Source organism: Lagopus leucura, unplaced genomic scaffold (genome assembly GCF_019238085.1).
Source record: "Lagopus leucura isolate 7727_CA_CO unplaced genomic scaffold, USGS_WTPT01 Super-Scaffold_100017, whole genome shotgun sequence".
Lineage (NCBI taxonomy): Eukaryota > Metazoa > Chordata > Aves > Galliformes > Phasianidae > Lagopus > Lagopus leucura.
Window position 1 is genome coordinate 6153719 of NW_024962271.1, and position 11663 is coordinate 6165381.

At 38.7% G+C, this 11663-nt stretch overlaps 1 protein-coding gene across 3 annotated transcripts; it reads right to left on the reverse strand.

Annotated features, from left to right (window-relative positions):
* Positions 1-381: 381 nt before the first annotated feature.
* Positions 382-11621, reverse strand: TK2 (thymidine kinase 2). Of its 3 annotated transcripts, XM_042876964.1 has the most exons (10): positions 11525-11621; positions 11250-11324; positions 10037-10090; positions 8377-8466; positions 7874-7947; positions 5203-5291; positions 4803-4882; positions 4025-4105; positions 3571-3646; positions 382-1289 (listed from the first exon to the last, which is right to left on the reverse strand). In XM_042876964.1, the coding sequence occupies exons 4-10, from the start codon at positions 8458-8460 to the stop codon at positions 1192-1194; spliced, it is 582 nt and encodes a 193-aa protein (XP_042732898.1). In that variant the 5' UTR covers positions 8461-8466; positions 10037-10090; positions 11250-11324; positions 11525-11621; the 3' UTR covers positions 382-1191. The 3 variants fall into 3 exon arrangements, with proteins under 3 accessions (XP_042732898.1, XP_042732897.1, XP_042732896.1); XM_042876962.1 differs by lacking the exon at positions 11525-11621 and having other exon boundaries at positions 1208-1289; positions 3537-3646; positions 11250-11281; XM_042876963.1 differs by lacking the exons at positions 4025-4105; positions 11525-11621 and having other exon boundaries at positions 11250-11281.
* Positions 11622-11663: the final 42 nt, after the last annotated feature.

The window sequence follows — 11663 nt, forward strand, 5'->3', positions numbered from 1 at the left end:
CTCCCTGACGGGTCTGTTTAGATAGTCATTTTCCCTCCCCTTAACATTCCTGTCACACATACAAACTTGTCCTGTTAGAGCTAAGGTGCTTAACAAACACAGTTTGGCTTTAGAGTCAACTTTTTGTGGGTTTTTTTGTCTGTAAAGCTAGTAACGTAAACTAACTTTCAGCATGAAAACAAACAGCATGCAGGCACTGAATGAACAAAGATTTACAATTTGCTTCAAATTATAAATGAAGATCTTAAAATACAAGTTGTCTGCTGAGACATAAACAAAAGCATACCTAAGAGTCTGAGAAGGGCTTGCAAAGATAAATGTCTCTACTGTTCTGAGTGGTCTCCAAACAAGCAAAAGAAAACAAAACCAAAACCCACACAATTTCTAAAACATAACATTTATTTATTTAACTTTACTTGTATCTCAACACTGGGAAAGTTATAACCTGTAATCCACTGTCACCACTAAAGGCTCCATCCAGTGAAAGTTAATTGGCACTGTTCTCTTAAGTGAGACAGCTGATAAATCCTAAAGGTTTCCTTTTCACAGCATTAAACATTACAACTCCCTTCAGTAAGGACAGGAATGGAACAGAATACAGCAGCATGTGCAAAGCAGCCTACTTACAGTAAAAGTCCTAGCAGCTTAGTATTTATCGTGGGGAGATGTGAGGGAGAAATAAATCACTTATCAGACAGAGGGATCACCTCAAAGCCCCCTGACGTAAGAATAAATAAAATCAAGTAGCGTGGTAACAAGTAAAAACCAGAGCTCCTCTGCTGTGTCACTCTTGCCTGACCTTTTGTATGCATTCAGAGAGATCACTCTTACAGGAATACGTTTACACAACAGTTAACCCTTATAGTAATTTTTTGTGTTATTTTAGGATAAAAAAACAGATAAATGGCATCTGGACAAAACAGATTATATTTCTCTTATGTAGGAATTAATCTTAGAGCTACTTTTTTGTTCTGAGACTAAACTTTTTAAAAACTTGCAACTTATGCAACTCAATATACAAATAACTCAAATGCTGCAATTTACCAAATGCTGGGGGGGGAAAAAAAAAGTAAAAAACCATAATCCTCACCTGACTTTAACCTGCTTTACAAAAGCACAGTAATTACTTCAACCTCCATACTCTACAGGAAGGACTAGATACTCCAATTCCTCAGGCAGGACAGTAACTCACTACGAGTCATTATTTGCAAGAGCACGGAGAGCTTCAGGTCCAAACATTTTAATTGCAACTGATGGCAGAATACCCAGACTCTGCAGGAGGAAGAGCACTGAAAAAGAGATGTTGGATTAGTTCCTGCTGTTGGCAGTAGTTCTGCATGCTAATTACACCAGTGAACACAATTATCATCTTCTTAGGCTTAGGCTTCTTAGGACCTACAGTTTTGGAGATTCACCTCCAAAATGTTTAATCAAATAAGATATAAACATCCTCCCCATGCCAGAAGAGAGCGCACAGAAGGCCAGATGAAGAAAATGCAAATGTTTAACATTTTAATTTTTGCCAGTCTGTCTCTTCAAGTCAGTTTGCGTGCTGCTCACAGATGTTCCTGACCCTAGGACACCTCAATCAGAATGAAGTAAATACTGAAGTCTGGAGAGGATATCCATCCAGACCAGGTATGCAATACAGAAAAGAGATAATCAGTTCTCACACAGCTTGCAGTTTAGATGTGGAACTCACTGTGACAGGATATTATGTCTAAATGCTCAGAAAGTGACAAACTTCCAGAATAAAGTTCTGTCAGGGGCTGTTAAACACAAAGAGAAACCTATGGCTCAGGAAAACAGAAAAAACCTGGAAGAACTTAAAATGGCAAAGAATCACTTCTTGTTAAATGGTTCACACGCCGTTCCAAGCTCCCAAGGCAAGGGGAAACTGTACCACAAAGGCTAACTGAGTCACCACATTCATTTCTGTGAGGTACTAAATTACTTGCATTTTCTGTACAACAGAATTAAGCGGCTCTTCTCCAGACTGCCATGCTAGCATGCACAATACATACCATTGGCTTCTACAACTCATAATCAGATTGCAATTAACAACAATCTGCAGATGGCTGAAACTTTTACAGAGCTATTTCTAGAGAGCTTTTTTATCTTTTTTATTCTCTAAGAGACAAAAAGAGCTTTGAAAGTTTATCAGAATGATTCCAAAATGACCACTATATTCCTGTACAAATAAGCTTCTATAAGATAATTATTTAATACATAAAACCTTACTTTTAAGCTAGAATTCTAAACCTTTAGAACAGAACAGAACAGGTTCACAAGCTTCAGCATACTAATGTAGTACTCACTTGGAAATGCACCCTGCACTGATCATTCCTAAGCTGCACTGATTTAAAAAATAAATAAATAAAAATTCCCACTAGAAGAAATGAACTCCATCTCCTGACTTGGAAAAAGCTGCAGTCATTTCAGCTACAGCTATCTTCAGGTATATACAGCTTCCATAAAACCACAAAATAAAAGAAGTGTTCACATTTAAGTAACACATAAAAAATCCAAGTAACTGGAAATTATGGTCGATAAGTTACAGATGTTCAGGCAGTAAGCAGTGGAAGACAACAATAAGAGGGTAAAGCAGAAATAAAGAGCACATCAACACTTAAGCAAGTAACCACAAAAATTGAACACCCATTACGTTTCTCTATTTCCCAAACCACAGTAAAGTGATCAAGGTGTACACCCAAAGAACCACACACATGTTTCCTTATAATAAATAATAAAACAGATCAACCCAGATATTTTTAAGAATCCACAGCAGTTAAGAAATCAATTATTTTCAGTACTTATATCACCATTTGAAAGGAAATGCAGAGCTCCAAATCCACTGTAGTCCAAATCCACTAGTCCCCAATTCGGCTACGAGTTTCACCAAAACTAGAGAAATGGGCCCCTTTAAAAACCTGGCCTAGAAAAACCCTCAGAACCACTGTGCAATGTTACAAAGACTATTTGACTATTTCTTCACCACTGAATTCCATGGGACTATGCATAGCTACCTTCAGAACTACAGAACTATACTGTGATGTCATGTTTACATGTTTACAGTAGAAACTGAGGTCAGTGAAATGCACCGGTGCGGGCAGGATTACAGAAGGAACCCCTACACACTCTATTTTGACATAACCAGAGCAGTTTAACAAAGCTATTGAACACAGTGCACACCAGGACATCCCATCCTGTGCATGGAACTACTCCTTTACATTACAGAAACAGAATTGTCATGGGGGAGAAGAAAAAAGTTATTTCATAGGAAACAGCAGTGAAATGGGAATGAAAGACACATTTTAACAAAACATGCAGTAAAGTGGATGGAGAACCTAAAAACTTGGAATGGAATTGGGTCATATTCTGTTTATGACTTGTTCCTGAACATTTTGTAGTGAGAAATTCACAACATCCTACAAGGCGTAGTTCTAAAGCAGAAACCACTAAATTCAGAAGTATTACAAATATTCAGAATTGTCTCTGTATCAGACTTCATGAATTATTAAAAAAAAAAGTACAACCTAACAGACTTCTACAAATGCTGTTGCATATTACATGGGTTTAGTATTTGGTCCCGGTTCTCTTCATACTTTTCTATCATTTTCTGCATGTCGTGGTCAGCTCCAATGACCTTCAAAACAAAAGCATTAGCATTACAAATAATTAAATCATAATATATATTTGCTTCAGAGCAAAACAGACCTATCACTGAAGCCAAACTGAAATACTCCTAAATAAAGCTGTCCAGTTAGTTCTGTGTTTGGAATTTGGCGCTCACTGGAAAGCTGCGTGTCTGATCCTGCTACACAACACAAATGAACACCCCACAAATTCCACCTCAGAGTTAAAGACCAGACTTCCACTATACACTATGGACAGCTACAAATGTTTTTTTCTCGGGTTATTGATAAAGCAGCTTTATTTACTTTCATCACTAATTAACATTTTTAGTATTGAAAGAATACAATGCCCCACGTGCTTATCTGATTATAACTAAAATTGTACTCACAAGCACTGGGCAGGAAACTTTAAATAATGTATATTTAATGAGCCACTCTTCGTAGAGCTGATGAATAGCTTCTAAATATTCCTAAAAAAGAGGTATTCAATTACACACAACACCACCACAACAGTCGGCTATACTACACAGATTACTAAAACAATACTTGGCAAAGTCAGCACGCATGACAGATCATTTTTATACAGCAAATCAAAATTACATGGTGAGGTATTGGAACAGGCTGCCAGGGAGGTGGTGCAGTCACCATCCTGGAGGTTTTCAAAAACAGGGCAGATGTCACACTGAGTACATGGACTAAAGCAGTCACAGCATGGGCTGATGGTTGGACTAAATGATCTGAGAAGTCTTTCCAACTTCAATGAGCCTACAATTCTAAATACTGAAATATTAATTTGTGATGGAAACTATAACAGAGCACCTCATGTTGGAAACGGCCCCAATGATCACCGAGTCCAAATCCTCCAGACAGCTCCAGTAGATTTTTGAAATACACTCGGGATGTGATTTTAGTATTCAGGTTGGCATTGCTAGAGAGAGTGGTCAGGCACTGCAATGGCTGCCCAGGGAGGTGGTGCAGTCGCCGCCCCTGGCAGTGTTCAAGAGGCTCCTGGATGAGGAGCTGCAAGATGTGGTTTAGTGCTTGTGGGAATGAGCAGACAGTTGGACTGGATGATCTTATAGGTCGTTTCCAACCTTGTGATTCCATGATTCTATGATACTATGTTTTATGCTCACTGTTACCACACATTCTGAAGGAACTCTTTACCAGAGGAATGATTTTCTCTTCTTCTCTGCATCTTCCCTTTAATCTCTCATAACAAACTTCAGGAGATGTCTGCAGGTAAACTAAAAAAAAAAAAAAAAAAAAAAAAAACCAACTATGTAGCTGAATATAAGGATATGCTTTAAAAGCAAAGAGGAAACTTCACAAACTATGGAATTAAAGGATCCCAGTTTAGGCACCACCACTGAACCTCCTCCTTTGGTGTTACTGCTCATCAATCCTCAGAGTATCAGTGCATTCATGCTGTCTGATGCTAAGCGTCACAGCCACTATTGTAATGAATAATGTAATTATTCACAGCCAAAGAAAAAAGAAATTTTTCCCCTCACAATAAAGAAACCCACCCACAAATGTGCCCTTCCAGTTCCCATCCAAATTTTACCTATCAAATCAACTGAAACATCGGTGTTGTTCTGGATCCAGTCAAACCATTCAGACAGCACAACATAATCCACCTCTGGCATCTTCCCACTGAACAAACATAAAGATCACCATTCATTAAACAACAGACAAAGATCAGTTCTAAACTGACATGCACTGCTTTTATTTCTTTTAAAACTGACTAGAACTAGTCTGTGTTTATTCCAGCACATGGGAAATGAAGATACAACCAACATTAGAAATATTATAAAGCATTGTTTACACAAAGGCTCTTTTTTTTTCTTTACCTAAACATGCCTACTAGCATGAAGTTTCTATCATTAACAGTTAAAAAAAATATTTCCTACTACAGTTAAGAAATAGTTACTTGGTTACTATTTAAGTTACTATATTTTTTATATTTACTATACTATAGTTACTATATTTTTACTTATAGTTACTAAGAAAAAACTTCGCACTGACGTGTGCTATGATAACAAATGAGTGTCAAGTGTATTTATTGCTCAAGTTCTTTATGTCAGGATCATTTCAAATACATCTGAACTGCATGACACCAGAAAGGCTTGACTGACTAAGCAGCACTGACAATTCATTATAGAAACCAAAGTAAAGAGCAGTGAAAAAAAATAACAATGGAAATACATAATATTCCTTATTAAGAATCACATATTTTTACTGGTATTAGAGTCTTCACATATTGCCATATTCCTAAATACTCAAGTAGTATTAATTTCATATTATTTTGTCTTCAAAATAAATTACAGTAAGCCACACTCTTCTTTAAGTGTCTCTGAACAGAAATAGAGGGGAAGAAAAAGATCACAGAAGATTTAGAGAATCCTGATCTCCTCAGCTGAATGGTTGAAACCAATTGCAATATTTTAAATGGTGCTGAAGATTCCACAGATTTCTTAACCACTTCTCTCGGCAACATCTTTTTGATCACTTGCAAAACTGAATAAAGATAATCCAGGAAAATATTAACAATGTCAGTATGCAAGAAAGCAAAGCCAGAGTTCGTGCCACCTCCCTTCTTTAACTACCATCCAGCTGAATATCCTCCTTTCCAAAGCACCCAAGAAACTGGTTAACACACTTCTGATGTATCAACAAGTGTACAGTTCTGGATAACAGGTATCTAGGTAAACCAAATTCCAACTCTGCAACTTTTCCCTGAAAAACAGGAAGCTCAAAAGGAATTAGAAATAAGAGAAAGCTCCACCATTCCTACCCTAAAGGACACACCCTCAATAGTCCACTAATCTCCCCTGCAGACAACACAGCTTTGCCTTCCCTGTCTCACTCCCCTGGATAATCATGTGAGGATTCCTGCTCTGGCTCAAGGTTAATAAAGATACAAGTTTTGCTGTATCTTTGAAAACTGTGCTGACATTTCACTCCTACCAAGTAAAGGTTCTATTGCAAAATTTTGGTTTGGTATTTTGCAAAATCCTATTTTGGTTTGCTATTCATACCATTGGCTGACTTCTCCCCAGCTTTAACAAAACATAGCAAGTGCTTTCTGTCCAACATTGAAGAACACTAAAACCATTAAACTTCTTCAATGCCCTTCAAATTGTTGTTATGAAATTAATACACAGAGCTGGCACATGCATACTTAGCCTCTCAGTTTCTTGTGGGACAAAAGCTGTTAGTCTACAGTGAAAAAAACATCACTACCTATAAACAAGAAAGACATTCCATTTACATTTCCACTGTACACAGACAGGGTAAATAATGTCTCTTCCTGTTCCTGTGCCTCACATCCAACTGTCCCTCAGTAACTTTCAAACCAGTTCTGGAGCTGACCAGAAGGCTATGAAGCACAGATGCCACCTTGTGGCGTGCAGCTCTTCTCCCTGAAGACAAGGCTAAGAACTGGTTTTGTTCCTCAAGACCACTGAAAAAGCCATTAAAACAGTATTACACATTCTGAATACACAATCAGCATTATAAAAAAATGCCACTTCTGATTACTGCACTATTTTATTTAGTATGGGGTTGGTGAGACTAGGTAATAAGTGCTTTTTCTACCTGAGGTCACATAATTATTCCCCAGCACAAAATAACCTCAGTTAGACTCGACTGCCCAAGCACACTGCAGGGCTGGGAGGTGGGCCCACATCAGAAATTGACATTTACAGATCAACATTTCTCACTCTTTACTCAGAAGCTGACCAAAGAGTTTTCAGCCTGAGTTGATCCCATGAATCCCGACTCTAAGCCATAGCACATGAGGGCTGGAAGGCTTGTTGCTCGAGTTCTGGCTTGCAAAGCACAATAGCCCTGGATGCTAGGTTTGATAATACCCTCTAGTTCTCTCTTTCCTACAGTATTTTTCTTTATAACCCTACTTTTTTTCATCTATTCAGTACGTTTGCTTTGACTTATTCAGCTGGAGAGCAGATAAATGCAATAAATGGTTTTATAAATACTAAAACATTCTAAACTCATCAGCATTTCCAAAGAATGCTTGCATCTGGCCCACATCCTATGGGCTTCATTCTACCAGTGGACAGCATGCCCTCTACAAAGCTCTCTGCCACTCCAGCAAAGAGTTGACCAAAAGCACAGACTGCTCAGATGCAAACTACCAAAGAAATCATTGGTTGATTATTTCTTTTTTTGTGCAATTAAGCAAAGAAAATAAAGTAGAAAACAAAATACCATACCTCCTATACAAATTCTCTACAAAAATGTATCTTGCACTGTGAATTGATCTCTCCATCATTCTTACTGGGGAAATCTGCAAAATAAAACGACAGTCACCAATCAGTTTACATTTTTTCAGCATCCGTGTCTCTTAAAGCTGATCATGTGTGTACATTAGGAAATACACAACGTTATCAGTTCTTCCAAATGTTGAGATAAAACAATCACTGGGGAAGGTGAACACAAAAACAGTGTTAATAATCTCATGTGTGGTCACCACATTAAACATCTTTGTAGCTAAACTGTTATACACATGCAAGTTTTGAAGTAACCACAGCAGTACTCAATTCAGAAGATGAAGCTAACTAGGGGCACAAAATAAACAGCAATCAACTTACAGAGCAGCAGGAGCTGCTGCTACCTGAATGTTGCCATCTTCAGGTCTATTACCATGTCAACGGCGCAGACCTTACAGCAGAAAAATTACAGCATTTTAAGTTAAAAGAGAAATATACATATTTACCATTGGTTTGGTATGCTGCTCCAACATTGTAAGCTGTATGTAAGTTTGTAAGGTTATCCCCCATCTCGAAGCATCCTGGTACATTAAACCCTAGGGTTTGGGATGGAAGCAAGACAAAGGTTTTGTGGCTTCTGTTTTGTTCTGTGGTTTGCTTTTTTCTAAGGTTGAGCAGAAGAAAAAAAAAGAAAGGAAAAAAAAAGGAAGCTGTGTACTTCATAAATTGTATCAGAATTGCTAAAAAACACCAGAAAGCAGCCGTCAGTAAGTTCTGCATTAAGCAGTCATTAGCACTCCACAATGCACAGCTGAGAACTACAATCGTAGCCCTCGTGACACTGGGCAGGTAGCACAGCCACTGAAGACAACGGGAATTTGTTTCTCTGCATTTGGAACAGCCAGGACCAAGGCACAGTTCATTTAAAACAGTTCAAATATGTTTACCAATTAAAAATCACATCTGCTGACATCTTTCTGTGCAGGGACAGACTCAGCACACCCAGTACCAGAAATGCAGATACAGTTCTAGTAAGCACAGTCTGGGCCCCAGGAAAGGTCTTTTAACAAAGACCATTACAACTGCTTCTCAATTGCTCTCTACAACTTCTCAGAGTCTCCTCATTGATTCAGCTCCACCAGTATTGACAAGCATCAGTCTGTCCTACAGTGCAGAAGTACCATATAATTCTGATCTCCTTTTCTCCCTGTCCACAATCAGATCAAAAAACTAATCTGAAGACAGACTGCTGTGATTAGACATGACACAGCCCAGCGTGCTTCCCCTTTTCCTAATAACAAGGAAAATGTTACTATGCTAGCAGTAACATCATCCAATACGTGTTCAGGCACATGTGGGTTGGGCTATATCTGCAGTGCTGTATGTGACAGCAAATTCCATGCGAGTTTGAGCACAGATACACATCTGAGCTAACAAAATTATTTCAGCAATTGAGGTGATCACCCCAGCAGGGAAGGCTGACATCACAAACCATTCAAACTATTCAAACAAAGTGTTACCTGCAGATATGGTCAGAGCACTCAGATTTATCATCTCAGAGCACAGGTGAGACAGTGACCAACCTGCAAAGAATGGCTACAAAAAGTAGCAACTACCCAAAAGACAACAGAAGCTTTCAATGCCCAGAACGGAACCTTCATTATCTTTAGCAGCTGAACAATATAAATGGATCAGATATGCCTCTCATTATAGGAAAGACATTCCTCTCTTCTTGGAAATAGCTATCAGTCGATTTCAAAACAACAGCCACAATCAGGGCTTAGCTTTCTGTGAATCCTTTAGCAAACAACACTGCATAATCCAATACTAGGTCTGTACCTCCTCCTACAATTCTTTTGTACAGCCAGCCATGCTGCCTTAGCAGAGTTCCAGTGTTTGGAAAGCAGGCAGGCACGCTGTCCTTCAGCACTGAGCCATGTGAAGATCAATCAGCAATCTCTGCTGAAACCAAATTTTATTTAAAAATGTGTCCATTATATGCTTGTCTTAAAATAAAATTATTCTGCATCACAGAGCATTATTTCTTGCAGTATGAGATCATGCCCACACCTTTCTTAACAGTTTTAGTGACTCATAAGAAGTCCTCCTTAATGTATTTCTAAATAAACAATGACTGTAGGTGTTGAACTTGTTTCTGTTGCTTACCAGGATATTATGACCTCGAACATTCCTCCATTTACTCACTGGTTCTGTCAAGACCTTGGTAAAAAAATTATTCTGCATTAGACATACTTTAGATTTGAAATACCGGGCCTTACAACACAGCAACGACTTTTAATGAATACTTGCTCAGTAAGTGAGAGTATTCAGGACATGTACTGAAAAGCTCATTCCCCTTTAATTAACAGTAAGGAGCCCTGAAATGCAAAATGTAATGACGAACCGTTAAAAACTAGACAAGAATCATTTCCATACTATTACTTTCTTATCACCTAAACACGACTGTATTGATTACATAACCCTTATTTAATTTCACTTTTCAAGTCATTTATCAATACGATGTAAGAAGACTGGCTACGTGAGGATCCAGTGCACTTCATTTCAACATCCTGCTCATTAATCATGAATGAACAGACCATCAGAATGCCATTGAATTGCTTTTGTTTTATTTTCATTATCTAAAAAAAAAAAAAATCGATGCACCTCCAACAGTTCAATAATGTTTAAAATCAATCAGAAAAGCTTCTATCTACCACAAAAGCCCCATCTGGTTTGGTCTAAAACTCCTGCAGCAACATCCCATCAGGTCAGTTAACTGGGTTTTTAAAATAAAGCTGCACTAAACGCAAATCATCATTTGCTATCCTTTGGGTTAGTAATTTTTTATTCCAAAAGGATCATTAGCAAATAACATCTGCAAACCCAGCATTTCTACGTGGAATTGTAAGAACTTTTATCAAACTTGTTCCCAGGTCCACTAAAAGAATTATTATCATCTGAAGCACACAACAGCAACTGTTCACCGAGGCTCAATCCCTGTGTTGTTTAAAACATATCAATCCTGCCCTACCCCTAATCTTGTTTTAAGGAATATGAAATCAAATACCATGATGGTCTAAGCAATTATTAGGAACAATTACAGCAGTTTGGGTATTTTTAATCTATTTGCAGATGTTATTGATACTTCAGCATCAAGTACCATATTACACATGATCTACAAATCTCTTCCACAGTTTGGCTACTAATAGCCAGGGGAGGCAGCGCACAGCTAAGCACGTGCAGCAGCAGTACCAGCACAGGCACACAGCCTGCTGCCCCGGCTCAGTACCTGAGAAAGGACAACAGCTCTAAGTCAGCTGTGCTTTTGCCACAGCAAGCAGCCACTGCATGACGTACATAAAGAACATAAACCCAGTACCTCGATGCTGGTAGTCTGCGCAAAATAATCCAGGCACGTTGTCTTTCCGCTTGCAATATTCCCCTCGATGCATATCTGACAAAAACCAAGAACACTGCTTTTAAAAACTGTGCTACTGCAAAGAAGTGAGCAGCGCACGTAAACGCGGCAGGCAGGCGGGGTCATGGCTGACACCGCTCATATCGCTGACACCGCTCCGAAACGGCCATCGGCAGCGCCTGCGAGAGCCCAGATGGGGCCTCACACGCGCTTCTGAACGAGACGCAAATACTTACAACGGTCTTTTTATCATCTTCTTTTATCAGACGCTTATCTAAAATGGGGAAAAAAGAAAAAGCGGGAGTTACAACCAGGAAAGAGATCTTCGTACCGTATCTGTTCTGTGCCTCTTAACGCGAGCTCCACACCCCCCCC